Source organism: Coccinella septempunctata, chromosome 3, assembly GCF_907165205.1.
Source record: "Coccinella septempunctata chromosome 3, icCocSept1.1, whole genome shotgun sequence".
Taxonomy (NCBI): domain Eukaryota; kingdom Metazoa; phylum Arthropoda; class Insecta; order Coleoptera; family Coccinellidae; genus Coccinella; species Coccinella septempunctata.
The window spans coordinates 24,805,916-24,833,522 of record NC_058191.1 but is presented as its reverse complement, the minus strand read 5'-3'; the positions used below and the strand labels follow the sequence as shown (position 1 = coordinate 24,833,522).

At 34.5% G+C, this 27,607-nt stretch overlaps 2 protein-coding genes across 3 annotated transcripts; one reads left to right on the top strand and one right to left on the bottom strand.

Moving 5' to 3' along the window:
• The first annotated feature begins 45 nt into the window (after positions 1-45).
• Positions 46-24,106, top strand: LOC123309051 (zinc transporter 1). Of its 2 annotated transcripts, none has more exons than XM_044891894.1 (7): positions 46-299; positions 10,853-11,034; positions 11,095-11,317; positions 14,492-14,759; positions 18,809-19,060; positions 19,670-19,895; positions 22,409-24,106. In XM_044891894.1, exons 2-7 carry the CDS (start codon positions 10,858-10,860, stop codon positions 22,625-22,627), a joined length of 1,365 nt encoding a protein of 454 aa, XP_044747829.1. In that variant the 5' UTR covers positions 46-299; positions 10,853-10,857; the 3' UTR covers positions 22,628-24,106. The 2 variants fall into 2 exon arrangements, with proteins under 2 accessions (XP_044747829.1, XP_044747830.1); XM_044891895.1 differs by lacking the exon at positions 46-299 and adding an exon at positions 9,920-9,942.
• Positions 23,987-27,522, bottom strand: LOC123309052 (lysoplasmalogenase-like protein TMEM86A). Its single transcript, XM_044891896.1, has 5 exons — positions 27,304-27,522; positions 27,063-27,232; positions 26,697-27,009; positions 25,561-25,671; positions 23,987-25,504 (listed from the first exon to the last, which is right to left on the bottom strand). The coding sequence occupies exons 1-5, from the start codon at positions 27,322-27,324 to the stop codon at positions 25,424-25,426; spliced, it is 696 nt and encodes a 231-aa protein (XP_044747831.1). The 5' UTR covers positions 27,325-27,522; the 3' UTR covers positions 23,987-25,423.
• Positions 27,523-27,607: the final 85 nt, after the last annotated feature.

The following is a 27,607-nucleotide window of genomic DNA, read 5'->3' as shown; positions in this document are numbered from 1 at the left end:
AACATTTGCTTGATGACAGCTGTCATCTGTCATCATGCTTTCCCATCTGACAGTTATGTGAGACTAATGACAGTATCTGCACGATTTCGAGAAGTACTTCAGTTACCTGTATTATTCTCTTGAATATTGTAATAATACTAAATTCCACGAATTTAAAACTGGCTATGAATAAGGAACACTATGCTGATTCATATACGGAACTGAGATAAACCCCATTAGTTCAAAATGACCAGTTTTCCGCCAATACGAATAAGATTGACAAAATTTGTTTAGTGACTTCGATTATATCAAAGTTTTAGGTGAGTATTTTCTTTTGGAAAATTGATTTTGCAATTTTTTCACATGTTGTGCGAATGTATCCAAATTTTTGCTCCATCAATGAGATTAGTATTTCCGAATATACCTTCATAAATCGGTCTGCATATTATTTTATTTGAAAATTTTTTGTTGGTTGAAATTTCCTACTTGAATCAGTTATTGTTATTATGAAATTAAATGAAATGTGTAATTTCGAAGAACCAATTATATGCAATCACTTAGAGTTCACCTGACATTGACCAACTTATTGATGAAGAATACTAAATACCTAGGCTAGAATTAAAATCATATGATTGTTTTTCGTTCCTAGTTAATTAAATCATACTTCACTGGGTTTTAATAGCCTTAATCAAAATTGGATTTAGTATGAAGCAATCGCAATAAAATTTTCAATTGAAATAGAAATTATTGCAATACAAATTCCTCATATTCACGAGTTGTGTTCTATCCATATTCGTGGAAATCTTTGCTTTCTTGATACATGAGGAGAGTAATCTTTGTCGCTTCTTCAGTTAGGTAACACAATATTATCAACATAGTTTATCTGTCAGCGAACTGAATTCGGGAAATGAATTTGTTTACTGACTAGTTCTTATTGTTATCTGATAATTGAGTGTATTTTTCAAAATGAATTCTTCATTTCTAACGCAAAGAATTTTCAAGGATTTGTATTTCACCATTTCCTATCCCATATATACGGAAAATTCCATTTAATGCCCTATGGCCAACTGAAATTTCACTAGTTCTTATTTCAAATAATAATTCAGAGAACAATAAATTAGGTAGGTATTGGCTTGTTATGTTGATGCATTTTTATTGCAGTTCGAATGCAGAATGTAACCAATCCCATTGAAATTTTCAATCGAATACATAAATACATAAATTTCAGCATCCTGAAAAAGAAACGCTGTAGTTTCGAAATATAGATGTAATTGAAATTTATTTTATTTTTTTCTTATTACTTGGCCCTAAATTGTTCTTGCTGAGTATCCAAAGAAAATTTCGTTTATTAAATACGAATATACAGGGTGCTTCAAGTAATGTGGCGTTTCGGATGTCATGAAATCTCATCGGGATTTATGCATATTTTCATTTTGAAATAACTTTATGTTTGACTGGAACTGGAATTGAATTGAATTATTTTTCATCCTAGAGTTTGACAAAATGGAATATTTCTCACGAAATTCTCAAAAACATATTATGTATATTTTATCGACCAAGCACCAGCGCGTCACTAACCGTTAGGGGGCCCAAACAACCAGCCGTTACGCGTTAAGCTAAGGATGGACAAAAGGAAACTGTTCCTAAATGCATTGGTTGCGTTCATGGGTTCACATGTTCACAAACTTACTCAAAGAGTTGACTGAGTAGTGAGTAGAGTATGAACTATGAGTATAGCCATGCTCAGAGGGTATACTCCGATAATGAAAAATACATTTGTGAACGCTTCGAGTAATCAGACCTTACTCAGAGTAAGTTTGTGAATACCTCCATTGTGATTTTCGTGTTTCATGACTTACTAACAGTCTAAGGAAAGGGACCTCTAAAAGGGAAAGGGCATCTGCAATGAATTAAAACTTACGTTTCTCAACTGAAGTAGTGGTATGAAACATGAATCAGTTCATTCATTTAATTACATTTTCTGCAATCTCAGGGGAAAAGGGAGACATTGTATAAGTATGAACGGAAGAATTTATGACCAAAACACATGGAATTTGAATCCTAAAATTAAAAAAAAAAACATTCGAATGCAGACATTCAATATGATTAATACAAGGTCAAGTAGTTTTGGATCAAAGGAAATGTAATGTGTTCGCCGTTTCTAACAAATCCCGTATAATAATTGTGAAGGCGAAGGGTCACCAGTTCGAGCATTTAAATAACTAGTTAGTAAGTCAGGAACTAAAGATCATTTGAATTACAAAGTGTAATTATTTTCAAAGCATTGGGCTGATGAGTAAAATATAAAGAATATTGAACATAATTGTTAGAGCTTTCGATAGAAGTCTTACTGATCTTCAATACTATTTAGTTAGTGTATACAGGATGATTCATAACTATTGGGACATAGGCTAAGGGCAGATTATTTGGACCAAAATATGGCGATAGGACCAAATATACCTCAATAAAATATTGCAGAGGAAAAAGATGGCGTTAAAGTTGAATTTTTTGTTCGTTTTTTGCTAATAATTTCACAGTATATTCTTTCATCCGTTTTTAAGGAAAACACAATTGAACCGTTCAGAGGATCGGGAGGGGAGTTGAAGTAATGATTTATTTATTTTATTTATTCATTTCTACGATAAAGCATAATTAAAAACAATGTAACATAAAAAGAATAAACTTAAATTAAATGTTCTACGTGACCTCCTCCGACTTCTATGCGTTTTCTAATTCTTTTAATAAAGGACTTTCGAACTTCGAAAAAAATATTATTCTGTCCCCTTATAAAAAATTCAACATCTTTTTCCACAATAATATTTTATTGAGGTATATTTGGTCCTGCCGCCATATTTTGGTCCAAACAATCTGCCCTTAGCCTATGTCCCAATAGTTATGAATCACCCTGTATACTCAAAGGGTTGGGATAAAGTATGGAACCAAGTAAATACCTTTTGAACGAAAAGGACAATATTTATGAAATTTTCCAGTTAAGTGCAATGGCGCAAAATTATACATACACCCGACATCAATTGTTTATCTGAAAGTATTTTTTCGGTAATGTAAAAAACTCAGAAGAAGTTTATTAACATTCCATAATTCCTCGTGTATTCAGATTTTCTACACTAAAACCAATCCAGTAGGTACGAATTCGAAATTCCGAGCTCTTTCAATATCTGCAAAGATATACAGGGGGTCCCATATAAATTAAAAATGTTGAGGGTATATCCGGTCCAACCGGAAGTATATTATCAACAAAAAATTGTACATCAGATGCATTTTGCGCCATTGTAATTACCTGCAAAATTTCATAAATATTGTTTTCATTTTTTTCCGTCGAAGGAATACATTTCGTTATGAATATCAAGTTCCGAACTGCAAACGGAAAATGCTTGACCTTGTCCAAACTGCATCTGATTAAAACATAACTTCAACTGATTTCAAGCATCCATTAGTCAATACCAATGATATCAGTTCAGATTACACTCATTTTCTAGTCGGAGATGAGGCATTACCAAGTTTTGCTTACTGATTTCAGTTGATCCGTAATTAGTAGTTCTGCAAATAAAAAAAATTTGAAAAAGAGTTTTGAAAAGAGTTTTTGCCTAAAGAATTGTCATCACTTGGAAAAAAAATAAGGAGTTCTGATGACAATTTTGAGTAGCAAACGGCAATGTTATCTGTTTAATAAATGCAATGGACCGAGATTGAAAGTTTGACAAGCGAGAATTATTATGGAAAAATATAATGAAAATCCTGGATTTCGGAAGATTAATCAAAAAGCATAGAACGAAAATGAACAGAGCAAAGCATCGCCAAACTGAGATTTTTTTTAATAATAACTTATAAAATATTCGTAACAAATCAACTTGATTGTCTTCAAACAGAGCCAAAACGTAATTTTGGCACATGTGGCATTATTTTGTTGAAAAAGTGATAGCATCCGATATAGGGCAGAACATTTGGTTCCACCACCTACTGGATGTAAAGCAAGACGGTGATGTTGGCTGTACTTCTATAAGCAATAGCCCTCCAAACCATAATACCGGCCGTGTAGTGCCTTTCCACAAAAATCTCGTCTTTTGCTCTGCCATCATGCCTGCCCAAACAGAATCTGGATTCATCACCAAAGATCACCAGCCGTTCTCTGCACCTAGGAGTAAAAGGAAGGACATACCGGATAAACAATTCGCATTGTTATTGTAATGGGTATGGAAACCATTAATCTGAAATTATTGGCCTAGTGGACGTGTAAGCGGTCCTGTAGAACAAAGCGCCTAAAGCAGAGTTTGTCTCTGGCCTAAAGTGTACCTGTAGCTCTTCGTGTGAGGCCATACCCGACAACAATCCACTGCCATATTTACACTTCTGTGCTAAGGAGGTCAACATTTTTTCTAGGCATGATAAACAAAATAAACTATCTCTTCACGAAGTATTGAAAAACGATCAAATGCAAATTGTAGTTAAACAACACAATCATCGCGTAGCTTTTTTGTGAGAATAGACGATAACACAAAAACCATACTGTGGATATGGTTGAAAAACCGATCCTCTCTTATCCTGACTTGAACAAATACATTCCAAGAAATTTTTTCTAATGAATTCATCAATACTAGGTGATCTGTTTTCTATGTATGTGTATCTTCTTCTCGTAGATGGGCCATCCTTAATCATACAGTTTATTTCTATCAATAGGTTTGTCAACAGTTACCTACTAGATATAGTACTCTTTCTTTCTTAACTACATTGTATCAATACAAATAATTATCCAAACACGCCTGTTCACGTTTTCATTGTCCTTACTCTAAAACAAATAAATTTACCTATTCTCTCAGTGGAGTGAATTATTTCTTTTTCAAATTATCTCCACTAATCTCAGTATACACGAATTTGAAACAATAAAATCTTTTGAAATCTGCGAAAATATTCGGGGTTTCCCATTTGAATCAAAAACATAGAGGGTAGTTGCTATAAATCCTGTATATTCAATACTCAATATATAAGGTGTCTCATGTCAAGAATGAAGTCTAAAAACCAAATATTTTTGTATCGAATGACATTTTTCAAAAATCTGTAGCGAGATGCTTTTCGACAAATCTGCGAATGAAAAATATAGCGTGATCCATTTAAAAATCGCCGACTCTCCTCTATATCTCTGCAATGGTAATTAATCCTTTACGAGTATCAAATGAAACATAATAACAAAAATTACTGAAAAACATGCTTTGGAATTTTTCGAATATCTCGAGCATAAACCAGGTTATAGCGGAATATTTGAAAAAGTTATTTTTCAGAAATTCCCTGTAACTCGAGGACGAATCAAGATATCTATGATCTGCTTTTTGATATCTAATTATTTCAAAAAAAGCAATCGGGTGTCCTTCAAGATTATAGTTCTTGAGATGGTCTCAGTGAGCATCGAATTTGGGACACCCTGTACTTGTCTGCAAAGTTTCATAAACGTCGTTCTCTTCCTACATAGGGTGATTCACCGCTATGGCCTATTAGACGTTTTGAAAAATAATCACAACTTTGTGCTGAAAATTTGCATGTTGGGGCTTTTGACAATGATAATTTTCAGGCCTCAGCAATTTCCGGTTATACCGGAAACAGCCCACTACTTCCTTATTTCAAATAGCACACCCAGTATATCTTTGCATCGTTGGATAGTTGATTTGACGGCAATTTCAACAGTATGCCCTACCTTGGTCAAAAACTCAAAGGTTTATGAGCTTTTTGGGATTCTTTTCTGCAGGGGAGGTTTTTCCAATTTTTTTTTACCAATTTCAATTGTGCGATTCTGTAGCATTATAACGCTGTTTGCTGTTTGGATCAGAAATGTGTTCACAAAAAATGATCAAGTTGGACAAAACGAATTCATAAAAGCTCAAAATTTTCAAATTGCAGCCTAGATTTTTTATTGTTTCAGCCGATTCACGTATAAACCTCATATGTACCTACAATGGGAACTTTCAGCGTTATCAAGGAAACATTTTAAATATGAGAAAAACAGCCATTTTGAACTGCTCGATCAGTCATGACTTCCGGAAACCACAGAAAAACACTAAAATTCTATGTTCCGCCAAATAATTTTGACATTTCATGAGTTGAATCCATAGACATGGAGTCATGGACTGAACATTTCCGTTGCATCTGTGCATGAAATACGGTAAAAAAAGTGACAAGGAGAAACTGAACATCAGGTCAGCTAGTTGTTCTTTTCTAGAATTTCACACTCACGTCTATATCAACAGAAAAAAGGCGGGTATAGATCTGATGATCATTTCTCTCTTTCTATAAAACAGCCAATAGGGAATACTCCTTCTGGCGAAAATGATGTATTTTTTATGAAATATCTCTAAAACGTCACATTTTGAAATAACCATTTCAACCGTTTCCCAAAAAAAGTTATTTTAAGTACTTAAAAATGAGAAATAAAAATGGGTATTCAAAATTTAAAGCGTTTCGTTTCTATTGCACAAATTGGCACCATCGATTGAAACATGCGTTGATAATAAAGGACAATAAATACACTATCTTGATGAGATAGACAAAGATGGATGGTTATGAAGTCTGCGACGAACGAGGAAGGTCGTAAAATTTTACGGGAGATTTTTATGGCCGGTTGCTGTTGAGGCGCGCCAGTAAGTACGCGCCTTTTATGATGGCTGAAAATCAACATCTGTTATTTTATAAACTAGCCATTGTTCTTTTTATTTTCTAGTAGGCGCTGTTGCCAAATTCTAAACTAGAAACGAAGCGATTTGAATTTTGAAACCTCATATTTGAAGAATGATTTTGAATAGTTTACGCGGTGCATTTGAAAAATTCATGAATGAAACTCATAATTATTCAAACTTGCATATGCTATGATAACCCAGATTGAGGAGAATTCCCCATTACATGCTTTTCATGCTCAGTCCATATACATAGAGACATAAACTGAGCAATACCAGCATGAAAATGGCTATTCTGTTGACATAGACGTGAGTGTGGACCAATAAAAATTCTAAAAAAAAAACTAGGTGACCTGATGTTCAGTTTCTCGTTGTTACTTTTTTGACCCTATTTCATTCACAGATAGCATGTTAAAATTGCCATCAACTCAGCTATCCAACGATGCACGGATATTTCATTTTCGAAAATCCCACATGCAAATATTGGGCACAAAATTGTGGTTAGTTTTCCGTAAACGTCTTATAGAGCATTAGTAAGTAAGTAACCAAGTATTTGTAAGGTGCTTTTTACAAAATACACTTTGTATTCCACTAGTCAGCGGTGAATTACCCTGTATATTCGTACTCAATGCATAAACCCACATTTCATTATCTAGAGAAACAATTCAGAGACAACAACATGTATGAAGTATGAACAATGAGAATGTTGCATTTCGTAAAAAATATCGATTTCGATAGGCTACCACTCGAACCGATAAAAATGAAAAGTCAATTCATTCTTTTGAATTGCTCAATTAATCCTGTATGATCAGTTATTCACTACTACTGTATTAATCCGCTTGGAATTTCTTTTGTTGCCGATATCGTTATCGAATGCACAACGTCGGTAAATTACGATAAGGGTACCTATCTTCTGCTATCGAGAATTAGGTTATGAGAAGAATGCTGGTAAATTTGAATATTTCCCATGAAAATGTTCGTACGGGCCTTTTTGTCGAATTTTATCGAATTTATCGAGTTTGAAGTAAGAAGTAGACGACTCCCCTGATATAAAAAACTCGGTATGTTGTATTTGTCACAAATACACTCTAAAAAACTCTCCTCACAGTCGCAGGTTATTAATATCTTATTTATACTATTTTGATCCGTCCCTAGTGGGTGGTGTGTATCCAACAGACAAAGAAGTTTTTAATTTTAAAACTTTTAATTTTGGGCCTTGAATGTTTCCATAAAAATGGCATGCCCTTAACTTATTTTTCTGTTGGATACAGACCACCCTCTAACTAGGGCATCCAACGGATAAAATGAGTTCAGGACATGCCGTTTCAAAAAATTGAGTTAGAAGACTTGAAAACTCTTCGGGATTTCGTTAAAACAAATCTTATATTTAACTCCAACGGTTTTCAAGAGTTAAAACCATCATAACCATGAAATTTTTTGTGTCAAAAAGGCACACAGGTAAATAATGAAAAACGCGGTATTTTCAAATAAGAATTTCTTGTAGATTCAGAATATGATATGGTATGTATACTCATTTGAATCATTCTCCTACTCCAAAATTTCTAAGAGTTTTATCGAGCACTGTTGATTCAGCTGTATAGATATAATGGTACTTTCATATTAATTCCAATCAATTTTTAATATTAGGCTTGTTCGTAGAGTGGTTTGAAACGGTTGTGAACTGTACAGAGCAAGCGCAAATGGATTTTCGCTACCCTAAAATGGAATTGCGCTTGCTCTGTACAGTTCACAACCGTTTCAAACCACTCTACGAACAAACCTATTGTAATTTTGACATATGTCACTTTCATTCCAGTTTGACAGCATCATTCAATGGTGTTCTAAGGGCGATTCACGAAAATATACAGGTATCCCAAAAGTAAACCGCCGTACGTTAACCAAAATAAAAAAATAACCCTATTTTTCGAAACGAAGCCTTTTTAGCTCATAGTTTAATAAGAAAAAAGGGTTATTTTTCCAATTTGTGTGAAAGGCGCATTATTTCAATAGTTTACCAATTAGGTTTTCATACATTTTTTATACCATGTATGCTTGTACAAAATGAGATAGGTATTCATTAAAAAATTGCAGTTGAGGTTTTTTCTGAACAATGACCACAGCTACTACCATTTTTTTTATACAAGCTTGGGTATAAGTCTGGAATTAAATTTATACTTCTTCAACAAATATCTCAAAATGATAACACTGAAACCCGTCAATTGATTTTACCCTCATTTTCTGGCAATAAAATTGAATGTTCCATGAAAAATATTTCAGCATAAACAAACTGATAGATATAATTTATTTGCAGCCTTGGTGTACAGAAACCGTTTATTTGAAAAACCAAAGGTAGTCTTCTACAAGCAAAATATTATTTTATTCAGAATAGCCCTAAAATGGGGTGTAAAGCTGAAAACTAGAAAATAATGAAATAAAAGAAAATGAGTGGTGCGATACAATCTTCACTTTTGTATTTCTCTACCAATAATTTCCAAGTTATTTTATTTTGAATATCCTTGGGTGATTGATTGTATAAAATTTTGATCGAATTCAATTCTGAATATATTAGAATGAATAACAGAATAACTTGTCTCTAGAAATTTTGACCAATGATCTCACGACAATCGACAAAACTTTCGTTTTTAATGAAAAAGTACAATTTTTAAGCTTTCTGTAAATATTAAACCTCAGCAAACATCATAACTATTGTGATCGGCTTAGATTATATTGAGATCGAAATCTTGTATAAACTTCATTCGTTTTGATTTTTGGACAATGGAGATTATGATACCGAATTCGTTTCCCATCAGTGTACTAATTTCATATTTCATTATTGTCAAAAAGATTAGGTACTGATTTCACTTCACGTGTACTTCCAAGTCGGGATTGTTGATCTAGCTACAAAATCATTATTCATCAACAAAAATATCTTTGCAAACGTAACTTACTATCTTAAAAAACCATTATTCCTCAACTTCATTAATTTGAATTGGATGTTACCTCTGTTGAGTAAAACACGGAGTTTGTAATTCAATTAGGAATATTCAAATAAAACCATTATTTTGTCATATTCTTATCAATATTTATCTGTCTGCTACACCTACACACTTAATATTCTTTCGAACCAATTTTAATCATCTGTTGGTTCTTCATCATGAAGTTAGTTCCCAATTCAGACTTTAGCATTGATGTAACAATACGAAAAAGGAAGAAAAGTTAGTTTCAGTTAGTTGAGTGAATTCTTGTATGTGAACTCTGGATATATTTGCAGTCTAAATTCTATTGGGTAAATTTTTTCTCTTTACGTAGTTTGTTCGATGTTTTGAATTATTTTACCTTGAAATTGAGCAATGCTCAGAAATTTATATTTCTGTTTTGAGGTGTTAGAGTAATGATTCCGATACAAAAATAGAATAAGAAAAAGCCTAATGAATATTCACATTTATCACAAAAATCATAATACATATTTTTATCTCATTAATCCATTTGAATATTTAAATCTTTGAAGTAGGTCAAAATCGGAATTTTGGAATCATTCCCGTTACCGAGAAAAGAACTAACAACTCAGTGTCTGAAATATCTTGCCTTCACCCAAATCGAATAGTTTCTGCGTTATTCAAGCTATTTGTTCAACATTTTGGAATTGAACAAATCGTATAATCGATATGAATTGTGAAAAACATTGATGGTTCCCACTTGAATTATGTAATTGAGTTTTGGTAACTTTTTTGTCGGAATTGACAACCTTGTCGTGAACACCCTGTACAGTAATGATCCAAAACAAAACCGTTGATTATACATTCCTCAAGTATGGCAAATTATTGAAATGGTCTTTGAATGGACTCTCTTATAGGGCCATAAAATTCTGCATGTGCCATTCGAATTGAAAAAGTATGATGCTGTCTCTCTTTTATGAAAACCTCTAGTGGACTTTGCAAATGCTCTGTTTTCATGATTGATTTTCCCTTAAGAAATTCAAAGGGTAGGTACTCAAGAAAGGAAAAAATTGTAAATCTAAAAGTTTTTCACAAGTTATATATGGATTTTGCTCAATTTCAATTCACACGCGGTATAGTATATTATTATGCTGTATTGTTTTTGGTGAATGTTTAAATTTAACTCCTCTGATTAGTTCACAGCGTTTTCACATACTTTTTCATGTCAAGTCATATAAAAAAAATGTTCCTTCTTTCCAGTGAAAATGGCGCGACTTGGCGGCAAGAAATGTCGATTGCTGACCATGTTGTGGATGACCATGGGTTTCTTCCTGGTAGAAATTGTTGTAGGATACATCACAAATTCTATGGCGCTGGTAGCCGACAGTTTTCATATGCTTAGTGATGTAGCAGCACTCATAGTGGCTTTCCTCTCAGTAAAAGTAAGCATATGAACACATGCCCTGGTGTCAGTCGTCCTAATTATTTTTCTTTCCTGTCAGATGTCCCCGAAGAAATGGTCAAAAAACACTTTTGGTTGGGCTCGAGCTGAAGTGTTGGGGGCTTTAGTCAATGCAGTATTCTTAGTAGCATTATGCTTCTCGATAACAGTAGAAGCTTGCAAGAGGTTCATCGAAGTGGAGGCTATACACGACCCAAAGTTACTGGTGGTGGTTGGAGCTTTAGGGTTGCTAGTAAACCTGATTGGTTTACTTTTGTTTCACGGTAAGTTCAAAATTTAATATAGGTAGAAATTTCAAAAAGTGAGTTAGACCGATAACAAAACAAAAATTCGCTCTCGTTGAATTAATGATTGTTATTAATCTGTTGTTGTATAGTTTCTAAAGTCATTTCGAGTTCTTTTTTCATATCACACTGAGGATTCTGTAGAAATATGCTGTGACCTCTCCTTAAGAGAGTGATTCTAACGTCACTAATTAGGTGTTTTTAAAAGAGGTTGAATTGCTGATAAAACTGGTATGCGACAAGAAGTTTTAAAGAACCTCAAGTTCATGTGTCATTATACATATTGGGCGTCATTTTTTATAACAGAACGAAGAACTCGTCAAAATGAACCATTCCAAAACCCTCTACAAATCTTCAAAATGACGTAGATGAAAATTGCGTAATAAGATCTCATGATCAATCGTTAACAGAAAAAGAGACTCAAGATATCAGTGTAAATAAACTGGAGAATACGATCAAAAACTCACTAATAAGATCGGTCTGAAATATTCACAAAAATTATCATCCTTAGTTTGATGTCCACACAAGCTTGCTCAGTTTGAATATAGGTTATAATTATTATTATTATTATTTGAACCGGGGTCGTTGTGGCTCGATTAGTCCTTCGGGAACTGCGACCATGTAGAACTTTTGTTCCTACCCTACTCTTTCATAGGGACCCAAGGAGGCCGTTTATGGTGTTGATAAAATCGATAACATCCTAAGGGGCCTTGGCCGTTACCTCGTGAGTATCCAGAACCGGTTTCCCCATATGAATGGTTCTTAGGCCAGCCAGCTCTGGACATTTGCATACCATATGTTCAGCTGTTTCTGCTTCTGATCCACAGAGCCTACAATTCTCATCTGCTGACTTTCCCATACGGTACAAATAATATTTGTACCGACAGTGCCCCCGTCAGCAGTACCACCATCACCCGAAGCTCAGTTTGTGACAGCTTTGGCAGTTTTCTGGTGTAGGTCGGTGAAATCATCACGAATTTCCTTGACTGAGTAAGTCCAGGAGTGTTTCTCCAGAGGGTTATCCTTTTGTTCAACTCCCATTGTTGGACCGTTGCCTGAGCAGAAAGGCTCAGGTCCATCAGGTGTTAACCTTGATGCTCATTTTGTTCATCGTATTTTTCTTCACACCACAATGCCCTGGTACCCATAGTTGAGTCACTTCATTTTAAGACACCCCTAAGCGCATACGTAAACAACCATATTAGAGAGATATGAAAGCATCTGTAACAACATGCGGTAATAACGTCAAACGCGATTAACGTTACGACGCATGCGTATTTCCATTTTTAGAATAACGGGCGGTATTAACGTTACCGCATCCCGTAATTTACGGGTGGATAACGTAGCACGTTATCGTAATTAACGTTGTTTTCTTGCCTTGCGCATTTCTATTTTTCCATTTGTTTTGACATAAATAGGTTATGTTTTGAAACATGGACCTCTTAATTGACATTGAATCGAATTTTTTTTAAGAGAATAGTAGCAAAAGAGACGAAATGAGTTCCTCAAGAATAATCTAATAACCAAAGGTAAAAGTGTATATCTTCAATTGATGGGTCACATGAAAGGAAGAGTCGAATTAAAATAGAAATTTCCATCCTAGTGTTCAATTCTGAGTACCTATTTCAATCCCATATTGATGATTATGAACTTTGTAACTTGTTTTCAATAGGAAATAAAAGGGTTCAATTCGAGCTTTTTTTTATTAAGACTCATAAAAGTGGAAACATCTAGATTGGACATTGGCTTATGGCTTGATTGCAGTAAAGCAGTACACAAATAATCCTACGTTATTTCTACATATCCTTCAGATGATATTCCAATTTTTTCTTGGTAACTATAGTGGCCACTTATTGGTCCATGTCCATAAATTTTGAAATTATGAAAGCATCACTGTGAAGAGGTATTTTTCAATACAGCTTAATCCAACTCCACATATCCTGCATATCCTGTAGATATGCTTCCATATAAACGCACATAATCCACAAAAACAGCATAAAATCAACCCAACAAGCATTAGAAACCTATATCGACAACAAATTTTGACATGTACCCATCATCTGACATCTGTTGCTTACGCTAATATCGTAAATTCGTATCTTCCATACGACTAAAATCTGAGCCAGACAGCGCAAGACGTTATTCCATTACCGCATAACGTTATTAGCGTACGTCGGCGTTACGCTTCTTCCATATCTCTCTAGTCTCGGTCTGTAAAATAGAGGGTTCACTTTCCAGGGCTTTAGAGATCCTCAATTTAGGTCGATATACTCCTATGCCGGTGCCCCTTTCTGATTTTGATCCATTAGTAAACCACGTGGATGACTTTTTGTCCAGACTACAGACTATTTACGAAACTTATTGCACTAGGACGGTCAGCTATGACCATTTCAAAGGGCGTTTCGAAATCGAAGATGATTGGCATAACATCCGATGGTTTTGCCAAGAGGTTTGAGTCCAGTTGATTCAATATCCTCTCCAACCCAGTTTCCGGGTAGGAGATTCCCGAAGGGGTATCCTTATTGCTTTCAGGAAGCTGCATTTCCTCACATGTAGCTGTAGGCAAATCAAGTATGGCCTCTAGCGCTGCGGTAGGAGTTATGTGCATAGCTCCACCAGTCACACCAACACAGGCCAGCCTTTGCAGTTTCTGCAACCGGTTGCGTGTAGCCTCCTCTTCGGATTTTGTCCGCCGTGCTAAAGACGCATTTATGACAATAGGGTGTACTACCGCTGTGCATAGCCACAGTACCATTTTCGGTTTCATGCTCCATGTCTTTCCATAGAGTCTTTTGCAAAACCACATGGCATCCGTGGCTCTGGAAAGAGTCCTATCTATATGTTTCCTCCAGTTAAGTTGGCTGTCCAGAATATCACCTAGATATTGCTCCTGCGTAAATTCTTGCACTAAATTGTCAGGAGCAAATTAACTATAAAAAATTGTGACAATGAACTGAAAATAAATAACGTTGAAATTATAATTTTAGGTTGTAACGTTTCTTTTTTTATTGAACGGAATCAGTGTTGTCTTCGAGGGACATTTTGTGCATATGAGGAGACCGTCCAGTGTTATGAAAATGATTTACTCCATTTATAGAGAATGTGACTCTAGTATTTGATTACGATATCTGACCAAATTTTTGTATTCCACAGAACATGGCGGCTCTCATGGGCACTCGCACGGTCGCCTGTCACACAGCCGTAACCGCCTCACGCAGTTGGCGGTGACGGACGACAACGAGAACGACGAGACTTACCCCAGTCCCCCGCCGCCACCACCGCCACCGACGGTCAAGCAGAACTCGCACGGTCACGCCCACTCTCATTCATCCGGCCAGATGAACATGAGAGGGGTCTTTCTACATGTTCTGTCGGACGCTTTAGGCTCAGTTATTGTGATAATATCGGCTGTTGTTTTCTGGTAAGTGATCTCAAAATCTTTCACTTGGTGTATTGATGTTATTTGAAGACCTAATTCGAGCTTTTCTTCCGCTTATTTTATTCGGTCTACCCATTGTTTTTGTGGTAGTTGGACATTTAGAGAGAATCAGAGCGGTATTTTGGCATCCGGCCAAAACCTTGTGGATCACCCTGTATATCATAAGGCAAATATATTTCTCATCTCATATATACGACCATAGATTAAATAGATGGATCATAAGCTATTTTCCAGACTGTTCATTTTTCAAATTATGCCCACTCCCTGCAACCACCAATGAAATGAATTTTCGCTTGTTTTCCCCTCCAGATCGCTTCTAAAATTTCTAAGACGGCGTGTGTATTTGTAATTGTCAAAATATTATTTCAATCATTCACGTCGTAATATTTTGGAAAATAAGCAGCGATGTGGCGTAAAAACGTGTGTTTAAAATAAAAGTGCAATTTATATACGAAAGAGGAAAGCGATTTATTTATTCTGGTAAGTTTTTGATATTTTATTCTTGTTTGAGTTCACGACTTTATGGAATCAGGGGAGGGAGTTAGGGCACGCCAGGGTCGAATTAAGTTTGAATCCCATCTAATGAAGGGATTGAAATGTTGAGTTTATACAATCGAATAATTGATTTCAATTTTAGATTTCCCAGAAATGAAACCAGACGACAGCAGTGGAGAGTTGCACTGGGTCTTGAAAACAATTTACACTTCTCTTGTAATTTATACTCCAGACTTCAGTATAATGAGAGTAATCGACTTTTACCGTGAATTTGAAAAAAGATGCCATCCCGAGTGAGGTAAGATAGGTAGTTTACCACTTATTTAACTCGCTTTATTGTCTGATTATCACTTTCTTTGGAATTTTGCAAGTGATTTCTGACTACTTCTGAACTTGAAATTTATAGTAGATTTTTTCTTATTATATAATGCTTTTTAGTATGAACATTCTTCCTGGTTTCGAGATGAACAGTATAACGAGATTTTAATTGCTTCAATAATGTTGTAATTATAGCCAATAATGTGCCAAACCTGTTATCAGTACTGGAGTTTTTGAGGAAAATGGAAGGAAAATGGGAACAATATCAAGAAACACGAATGCCAGTTCAGGATTTGCAGAAATGAAAGCTTCTTGTAGTTCAAGAATAAAACAAGTGAGGTACATACCTAACCAGGGAGGTATACAAAATTCCTTATAAATTGCTATGGCAAATAGAACTCGTCTTAGGAATGAAAATCCATAAAAATGAGCTGAGGTCATGTTTGGAAATTTTTGTGAGAATCAAAAAAGTTTCCATTATTTCTAAAATGTATTTCAATGTAAAAATTATGCTACTACTGTAATTATGATTACAATAATGACCATTCAATTAGAGCTCGGATATTCCCATTATTTTTATGATTTATTAAATGAAAATGTATGTTATCAGGATACCTCATATTTCGAAGTAAAACTTCAGTTGAAAAAATTGTTGCAGGAGACAAGCGGAGAACAGAAATTAAAAAACAGCTAATTGACGTCAAAAAACCGATTTAAGATTACGAATGAGTCGTCAGTACTTCAAGAAAAAAGTTGCTGCCCTACAAGCAGTTCCTAATTCATTGGAAAGAAAAATTCAAGATGAAAGCTTGGAAAGCTTTGCTTAAAAGTTACATTATTATTGAGTTAGAGCTCTAGCTTTAGTTTATATGCAATATAACTTAATTCAATTTAAAACTGCCCGTAAAACAAAATATTGATGCTTCATTTAGAATTGAGGGATTCTTTTATGAGTTACTGTATAAAATAAGAAATAATTTCCTATTTCACAATCATTGGTTCATGTTTACATTATTACATTACTGTTTCATTCCGCAAAATCTGTACGGAAGGCTTGAGGATTTCTTCAATGAACAAACTCTTTTAGATTCTCATTATACAAATTCCATAAACTTCAGCTGCTTCCACTTCTATTGATTTGAGAATTAACCATTCTAAAGGGAATTTTTTTCATGAAAGTAATTTTTGGTTTTCAGTTTATGCTTAGTGAATAAAATTTCAAATAATCTGTATGTAGGTTAGGGTCATATTGACTATTTGTGTATGGTAACATTGTATTCAAAATAAATTCTTTTTTACATAAGTTTTGTTTTGGTATTACATATTAGTTCTACATCCCTTTGATTAGTTGTCATAAGAAAAATACTCGAAATCTTTGCATTGAAACATATTTCCATTCGATATAAAATTATTGCTGACTACCTGAAATATTCACAGTGTGACTAGTTCTGAATCCGCCCCTGTCCAGTTCCCCCACCCAAGATATCCAAATTCACATTTATGGCAGAATTTCGTGAACGCGTTTTTGTCAAGATGCTCTATCTCCTGTTTTATTAATCTATGTATACGACTCTAATGTTTGTCCAGTTTATGGTGAAAACCCTGTAGATAATACCGTATCTACGCTCGAAAAAAATATGAAAGACACTATTTCTCGACAAGAAATCATCCCTCAAATTTTTTCTCAGCTATTCACTTACACTTGTTTAGTAATTACCCATTGACTGAAAAAAACATTGTTTGGGAATGGCGTGCTACAAAGCATCGGGTATCTGAATGTATGAAAAATGGATATCGGTCAATTTCAAGTGTTTGTTGATTTTTGTAGACCCTGATTCCCTTGATAAAAAAAGACCCCGGTCAACGCTGGTTACTAATGGTTAGTTATCGGAGTGTTACTGGGAACTAGTATCTAAGAAAGGAACCAAACTCATTGACAGATGGCAAACACGTGCACGCCATATGCCAAATAGATTGGTCTCTTTCTTAGGCACTAGTTCTCAGTTACTCTACATAAACTCAGTATAAGTTGTAGGGGCTCCAAAGTAGATATAGCGATGAAAGCTACAAATGTCATATTAACATAACTTCTGAACCAGGGGACATTTTTGCTACTTTGGAGCTAAAGGGGCTATTTTTCATTGATCGCTAAAGTTTTTTAATTTTTTACAGGTATTTATCGTCTTTACGAATGAGTTTACTAGGCTGCAAACGTAACTGCTTAGGTGTTTTGCTTTTTTATCATTTTTTATTATTTCGCTTCTTTTATTATTTCAATAATATTCCTCAAGCTGTTTTGTGCAGATAGATACAATAGAAGAAAGCATACAATGAATTCTATTATCAAATCCTTATATTTTGATTATATAAACATAAATGGCGAAATAATGAAAAATCATACATGCATAAGTATATAGTTTGAAAGCTTAACGATCACTAACGAATAGCCTCTTTAGCTTCAGGGTAGAAGCAAAAAACTATTCAAATTTGTTTCCTGGTACAAAAGTTATGATAAGATGACATTTGTAGCTCTTATTGCTATGCCTACTTCCGATCCTCTATAACAGAGTAAACAGCTTTGAGGGAGTCTTCCGATCAGGTTTTTTTTTTATTAAGGGCATACAAATTTACAAAAAACAATACTTTCGGCCGGTTTCATGATACCTAAATCCTAAAGTCGCTTCAATTTTAAAGCATCCTTTAACCCTATTAAAAATGACACTAAAGGAAGCTTAAAGTGACTTTAAATCTTTTATGAAACTGGACGTAACATTTGAAATTAACCGGTAACCATTCTTCAACTATCAAGATGCCTGGACCTTGATTTGTCCTGTAAACAAGTTGACCCATCGGTTTGCTTATTTTTATTCGATTCACCCCAAAAGTGGTGAGAATTTCTCAAGAAGAGCCAGTTCGTTTTTGAAAAGAAAGTTTGTGAAATCATGAGCAACGTTGATTTAATACAAATAATACATGTTCGATACACCAGAGGGGTTGGTCAAGTTAACGATCTGTTTCTTGTGATTCAAATTTAGAATTTATTATCAAATTGTAGTCTACTGATTTTTGTCGCGCTTTAGCCAATGTAGATCATTTATTCATTTTATTATGATCAGTCAATTGAACGAAGCAAAAACTCGAAGAAGTTCTACGCAACACTTTATTCAAATGTCTCAATCGAATTCGAACCATAATATTTATGAGTGTATACATTCCAGGTTGACTGACTGGAAATACAAATACTACATAGATCCATCTCTTAGTATAGTTTTAGTTATTTTAATTCTCCACTCTGTTTGGCCCCTGCTGAGAGATTCTGCACTGATTCTTCTCCAGACGGTACCAACGCATATACAAGTTGACGCCATCAAGGGACGCTTGTTGGCTAACGTAGATGGGGTTTTAGCGGTACATGAATTTCATGTATGGCAACTGGCTGGTGATAGGATTATTGCTTCAGCCCATATAACGTAAGTACTGCAGTTCTAACCGAATACAAATTATTAGCTCCAAGTGCTGATTCGCGAGTTTCTTTTCACTATGAACGAAAATAGACCTGTCGCATTCCGGAATATCCTCGAAGATGGGTTCTGGAAGACTCCCCAGCGCTAATTTTCTGCGAATATAAATACGTGACGCACCGAAACAGAGTCAGTCAGAACAGTATAACCTTATACTGTGAACATAAATAACTGTGGAAATAAATAAAGTAATGCAATTGTGTATATATATAATTGAATGGTATCCTTGAGTATTAATTCGAATACTCAAAGGTGGTATTGTATTTTAATAGGGTAAAAAAATTAGTTAAAAAAACTATTCACATTTCAATATCTTTGTCGCGTCTTATCTGATTGCCATTGGTCTTTTATTATAAACCTCATGCACCATACGTTGAGCATTCCAATTCTATGTAATTATGATATGCCTGTGTTAAAATGCAAGAACGTGGTAAAGTTATCTTTTCTGGTCAAGACATTTTTTAAAGAAACTTGATGTACATTTCAATTAAAGTGTTTCAAAATAATAACTCCTAATTGTGCTTTGTTTATCGATTATAAGGTTTTTATTTCATTTAGATGTCGCAATTTATATGAATACATGAAAATTGCTGAAAAGGTGAAAGAGTTCTTCCACAATGAGGGAATTCATTCTACCACTATCCAACCAGAGTTCCTAGATGTTCCATATCCGAACTCTGAGGATGACCAGCAAGACACCGAAGACTGCGCACTACATTGCCCTAGGATTACAGACAGCGAGAACTCCTGTGTTCTCAACACTTGTTGTGGACCTTCCCGACAGGCAAGTGTAAATATACTATTTTTTTGGTTATGAAGTAATAGTGGGTAAGAATGATCATCATTTCGGCAAGGAAACCAGTAATACCAACATAATTATTTATTAATTTAATTGATTGCAAGGGTTGAGGATAGCCTATAAACCCATAAAAAAAATGCAATACAATTCTGAAAGAAGTAATCACCCAAAGAACGCTTGCTTGATATCCTCTTAAAAACATATCATGTGATTGTTTTTGAAGTAATTTCGATTTCCTAATGATTCTTTTATTTCAAGAAAGAGTTCCGAAAGTCTCTTCAGAATACTGAGAACAATGATGAAGTAAATCAAGTAATTACCGAAAAGGGTAAAGATTTTCAAGTTACAGTTTTTGACTTTATCTCAATCTTTTCCTTTCTTGCTTTATTTCAATTCTATATAAATTTATCAACAATTACTCTTTTGAATAATGTGCATAGTTAAATAACAGAAATTTTTTCGCAAATGGTTTGCGATGAATTTCTGATGATTAATTATTATTGTGGATATTGAGCAACTGAACAGGTGAGAATGCTCTTACTTACCCCAATGGGCTGAAGAAGAAACCTAGACGAATCTCCACTGGTCTGATGGCAGAAGAAGTTGCCCAATATAACTCAGGTTCATTTAATATAGATGATTCCACAATAATATCCATAACAAATGGTGCGACAACTACGGCGATTAATCTGTTTCTTAAAAACCTTTCGGAGCGCCCGACGATGAAATTATTATTATTTTTGGTGATCGAAGAGTTTGTTTTCTGCCCGCAAGGCGTCGCCAGCCATCGGGACAAAAACCGCCTGACTCGAGATAGGCAACCTTACCTTCACGACTGAACAAGTACTCTATCCTTAATTCTAATTGATGGAAATCGAATCTGTTGCTGAATGGAAAAAAGAACACATATCTTTTCATGAAGTGTATTTCAAGCAAATTTCATAACGAACAGTCCAGTCGATCTTGAGTTATAAATGTTGTAACTCACAAAATGGCGATTTTATTTTATACAGGGTGTATTTGAAGGTGAGGCTTTTTTTTAAACAGAAGGTAAACTAATCAAAATGAAGCGTTTCACTAAAAATCACCTCGAAAATCACCTATACAAAACTTTCAAAATGACAAAGTGGAAAAAAAATTTAAAATGATTACTGAAATAGATCCTAATACGACCCTAGACCGTTTGTTAGCTAAATTATCGCAAAGCAGGGGGAAAAAACTTATCTCCTGATTCGACCATGTGGTTTCGTTTAAGATATTAACTCGTTCGATATTTACGTGGTAATGAAAATGGAAACTTAGGATTGCCGAATTGTTGTCATTATTTTTTAGTAACTTACACGATTTTATGAAATGGCTCATTTCGATACCAATTGACAGAAGAGACTTAGGACACAAGTGTAAAAAATAGAATAATACTTCAGAATCTAACCAATAAAATTCGTCTAAATTATTCACGAATTTTTTCACAATGGGCATCACAATTTTCTTGTTCGAACATTCCAACAATCGTCGTAAAAATGGAATGAAAATGGGAAACATCATAGCACTTTTTCATCATAACTTTTTTTGCACCCTAAATTGCACGATACAACAATTGAAGGGTACAGGGACCAAACCATCAATGTCAATTTTTGTCCGAAAATGAGATAGACAAACAATTCTATTCAGAGTGAAGAGTAGTATCTTATGGTATATTAAAACAGGCATGAAACTAGTTCAGTCATACACTAAATCGTCTCGGAAGATTTACCGTACAGGGAAAGAACTAACGATGTCGATCAATACACGGAAAGAAAAATCTAAGTAATTTCATATAATGCACTAATTTGATGTATAATTATATTAATAATAATCATTCCGAGAACAAAAATATTTAATTCGTTATATTTCAAATAATATGAACGGATTTTGAAGTTTTTCTCAGCTGAAAGGAAAATTGACATCGATGGTTGTTTCCCAGTACCCTTCAATTATGATTCTCTCAAAAGTGACCTGATGCATCTAATCCGATGAACTTGGTACTGAACCATTCATTTTCCAGCCATATGTTTATGTTTTGTTTCGTTTTTGCGATGCCGGAGTCACCTTCCACAGTCCCGTACTTGAAATTCAATGAAATTTTGTCGAACTTCTAGGGGTTGTATTATTTCAGCCATCAATTTTTGGTTAAACGACTTATTTTGATGAGTTCTACCTTCTCTCAAAAAAAAAGCCTCATCTTTGAGGACGCCCTGTATATTAAGAGATATTCCCATTCTGATATGCCGCATCACGTTATACTGTTGCGACTGGTTATGCGAAACATATTGAATTCAACAATACATTTCTCAACTACATGTTCTTCAATGTATGAGATTAAATTAAATCTACTTATTTGGTTCAATCTTGAAATTATTTGTCGAAACACATTCCATTTTTCCCTCTCATTTCCTTTCGTTCTTCCCCGATTATTCCAACTCTCATCCATCTATATTAAATGACATTTTGACATGCAGGGCCGGGACACCCCATCGCCGAACGCGACGCCATACATGTGCCGCCAAAGGAGCACCCTGAGCATCCCTGCAAGCCTTCAACAGATGAATGAAATGGAAAAGGGAGTTCTTTTGCAGGAACACGAGAACTCTTCTCAATGCGAATGCGACCGATCGCAAAATCCGTGGATGTATGCCGGTCAGTCCCACTCGCAGTCCTGTGACAAAGTGTGTTCATAATCATACCGACGAAAGTGCTAGTGGGTTTGTTGTTCAGTTGTGGAAATGAAGATAACGACAAATTGAGGTATTATCGGACGGAATTTCGTAACGTGTACTCTTCAATTGAAAAATTATAAAATGACTGAATGATTTTATGTGAACATATGTACATTATTGTTTCAGATCGATAAAAACTATACATAAAAAGTAATGAATAAGACTTAAAATAGCAAGAACGCATTGTGGTAGTCTTACAGGAAATTCTTCCATCAATTTCCTTGGCGCTCATGCAATATATTTCATCTGTCGTTATTGGAGCAGTCCATTCTATTAAAGAGGAATGGAGGCAAAGTTACTTCATTAGAATTAAAAGTATGAAATAATCACCAAAAAATAGCGAATTCTTATTGTTTATAACTAATAAACTTATTCTCAAAAAAGTTTTTTGAATTTACCTTCTTTTTATTCACATATAGAAATCTAATTTAATAGCATGATGCTGAATAAATTCCCTGTTGCAGTTTCATTAATTTCTAATGAATCATTTCTTTTGGCAAAACGACTTGACAAGTACGAATACTAATTTCCCAATGATTCCTGAAACATTTTAACTTATTTTGTAAAATTACATATTTAATTTAATAAAAATTAATAGTTATAATTGGCAAAAAATATACATGTTACATCAAAGCAAGACCTTATTTTCACACAGGATTTGCTTGGTTTTTCTTAAACATATTTTGATGAAGATCTTTAGGCGGCTGTCCATGTTTTCATACTCAGATATTTAATCTTTGAAACGGTTTTCATTTTGAAATTCCATAATTACAAACGCAATTCTACCATGATGAAAGTTGAAATTTCAGAGTAATGGGCATATTTTAAGAGGCAAAGTGAAATCTTGCAGACGCCACTTATTTGTTAAATTCTGAAAATTAGAACTAACCAAAGATAAAATGTTTTAGTATTATTTTTCATTTCACCCTCAAATTTGGATATTTCCAAGTATTTAAGGGGCTAAAAAATAAATATGCCTAGGTAATTTTTTTATTTTGCTGTCGATTCTATTAGAACAAATAAGAACTGAGAAATATATGTACAATACATAATCATTTATTACTATGACCGTGCAGTGAATACCAAATAGAATGTATTTCCTTTGATAATTCTATTATATTTGATTATTTTCAAAACAATGTTTGAATACAGCTTAAAATTCAATTGAAAAATAATTATATAAAGTAATTCTAAAAATTATCTTCCATCTAGTCCAGTAAATTAATATTTTACATAGAGAGGGTATCACACAACGAGAAGATTAATTTATGTGGATGAGATTGAGAACTCAAATATTACGGGGTTGAAATATAATTAAACTCCACAGTGATTGTTATTTATTATAAATTCTAATATGTCCTTTGGAATAGAAAAATTAAATAATTGTAACATTTTTTAAACAAAAGCTTATATACAGAATAAAGTGATACCTCAACAAGTTATTGTTATTATTTTCATACAAAAACCCAAATCACAGTTTTTTCATGCAGTTGAAATGTAAAAATCAGATATCATTATAGAAATAAACACATAGTTCGCCCAAGAGGGCTGTGGCCCAACTATCTAAGATTAATTTGTGAAAAAGTCTATATATTCATTATCTCTAGCTGAAACAACTTCAATCTTTGGCACTTGCAACACAGGGTGCTTCCTGTATTGAAATCTACTTACTGTTGAAATCAACTTAAAAGGAAATCTGTTTATTTTTCAGTCTATAACATAAGGTTGAACTACGTCACCTATTCAGATCCCTATATTTTGGCTATGTAAATTTTGAGGAAGACGAAAATTTGATTATAATGTTTCTTCGAATAACAATGAGTGAGCTTATGGGGAATTAGACAGGTGTCCAGCTGCAGCATGTGATGAGATCTAGTGTGCCCTGGACCTCGAGAAGCGTGTGGTAAATCGCAGCGTTTATCGCTGCATCTGGACAAGGTTTGAGAAAAGGACCAATCAAATTGGCAGATGGCGATCACATGCTCAGCATCTGACAATTAGACCGTTTCTTAGGTGTTAATTCTTGGGGACCTGCATAAGCCCAATATTATGAACAAAGAAAATAGCCTGTTTGGGATTATGATTGATATTTTCGGTTATCGAACTAAGAAAAAAAGTTGAGTATTTAACAGGCAGAAGGTCAATTATTTGATGAGTAAACAACACAGCCATAATACTAAACTAACTAAACAGAATTATTTCATATAAGTATATAACATATCTATCAACATAAATGTATTTTACCTATTTGTGATTTAACAATAAAGTGAGTTATGTTTATAGTTTATGGGAGTATTGTCATAACAAAATATCTTTCACAGAAAACAATAAAAAAAGGCAGTTCCTTCAAATTTGTTTGGCAGACTTGATTGACTTGAATGTTTTATGTTGGGCTAGGAAAATTGCAAGTTTATTCATTTTGTGTAACTGCCAACCTTCCGTATTGATTGAACAATGAACTATATTTAAATTCTATTGAGCATTTTATTAAGATGAAGTAATTTGGCCATATAGAGGAGAATGTCCAATCACTTTTTGTATAAAGCATAATCCATAAGTCTTTTCAATCCTCAGTCTTCATATAAATTTCAAAAATTATTGTTAGGAACAGTTACAACAGTTAACTTGTAACACGAAATTTTTGAGAATACCCTAAAAGGACATATTCATGATTCACAGCTTTTTCTACTAAATAAATAATTCAAATGAATCTATACCCCCAAGAAATCAAGAAATTTCTTTTACTACTATAAATGCTCATTTGGCAGTATGACTAGAATCTACAACACTTAATGCAATACTGAGTTGGGCAGTATAGTAAGAAGACATGATTAGGGCCTGTAAAATAATGAGCCAATTAAAAATAAAATCCATTACTTTCCATACCCACTCACTTGTGAATGATTTACCCGGAACCTGAACATATTGATTCCTAATATTAGATCAGAAACCACAAATAAGATCCCACCTAAGCTAGAGCATACTTTGTTCCAGTTCTTAAAATCCTAAAAGCAAGAAATGTATATAAACTGAATTATACAAACCTCCATTTAGGGGAGAATTCAGGATTTTTATCAGGAGTGGAGTCGCTTCAGAAACAACACACTCAGGACCGGTTGCTCAGTAGGGGATTAAAGTTGATCCTAGATTAATCCTGAACTGAGCAACCGGGCCTAAGAATTTTGGAATTTTTTTTTCAATTTAGAAACTAAATATACTCCTCTATATCTCAAACGCGATACGGGGTTTACGGACTCGTTCGCCAGCCAGAACTCAAGACTCACACTTAACGGACATTATTGTCCGTTGTCGGAACTCAGCAAGGTTAGGGTTTGAGCAAGACGGCACTGATTTACGACGGTTCACCCCTAGGTGCGTTCTGTTCCTCCCGAGTTTTCACATCAGCAGAGGTTCGTACTAACTGTGGCGAGTTAGGAAAAATAAAGGAAAGGCAGTTCACCCCTGAATGCGTTCTGCACCTCCCGGGTTTTCACACCAGCAGGGTATCGTACTAACAGTAAGGGTAGAACTCAAAGTGTAGCACAGGATGGGTGAGGGTGGAGGCTGAGGCCCACCATGACTGATTAACAGTACAAAGTTAGCCAGGTCAGCTAGTTCCTAAAAACAAAATCCTAAAAAAAGAAGCAATCGAATAAGTCGATGATGATAAAGTGAAAGAATAGATTAGATTGCCCCTTTCTTAGGTCTTAGAACTAGTCAAGCTACATAAACCCACCATGACTGATTAAACAGTACGAAGTTAGCCAGGTCAGCTAGTATTTGAATGAGATTTGAAGGTTTCGGTAATAGTTTCATCTAGGCTCTACCTTTTCACATACACTTCTCCTGGACAATTTAAAGCCTACATATGAGATTTCTTAATTTGATTGATCCAAATGTTTAAATGAAATGTTCATCAAGTTACATGTGAAGTTTACCAATTTTTGATAAAAACAGTGTTATATTGAGTTTCAAAGTTTGAGACCCAAAATCTGTCCCTGAAACAAAGATTAGAAAGAGTGCTGTTTACCTTGATACTATTAAGTCGAGCCAAAGCTCTCCACATCATAACACCTAGAAGAATAACATACAGTGGAACTCCTATACTCAAAGTTATTCCTTGGATGCCGGGCAGAAGATATAAGATTCCCCCTATATCTAGAGCCAAAACTGCCATACCAACAGTGAGATTCAGAGGCTTGAAACCAAATGCATTTATGTAATTTACATGCCCAATAGCAAAGGATATCATGCCTGGTATAAAAAAATTTGGCCATACTAAAAATGCATCTCCCACACAACAAAAAATTAATCCTGCCAAAATTCGTCTAGAGTACTTGTACCTGAAATCAGAGGTTTTGAAGAAACGACAATTGAAGCTGAGCTTTAAACCCACTCTTCCTTTGAGCTCATTCCATGAAGAAAGACAAAAAACATCAAACTTATTATTGGAAGACACTTCAGAGCTGCGCCGAGTATTGAAGGATTTTCAGAAGATGGAAAGATGAGAAAATATAAAACTAGAGTTTTGAAAAAGGGGAGCAATTTAGGTCCGTTACTGCTCACCTGAAATAAAAAAATTAAGTTTGACGAGCCTTGAAAACATTTTTCATGGGGAATTGCTCAGGAGAACATACCGCAAATTTCACAAAATTCATTTTGATACTCTGAACTTTAGAAAGTCGTCAGAATTATGCGAGAGGGAATTGTGGCAAATTATCGCAGTGTCTAAAAGAATTATCAGTTGGAGATAATTTGAATGTTGTTTGATTGCCCTCATCGGCCTCATCATGAAAAGAGTTGAGAGAATGATAAATCTGTCATGTTAAATGAAAATATAAACAAAATAACAGCTGATCATTCTTGGCCTTGAACTTTCAATATCGAATAGAGATATCTGTTCGGTAATGAGTTTGTCTATGCAGAGATATACATAGAGGT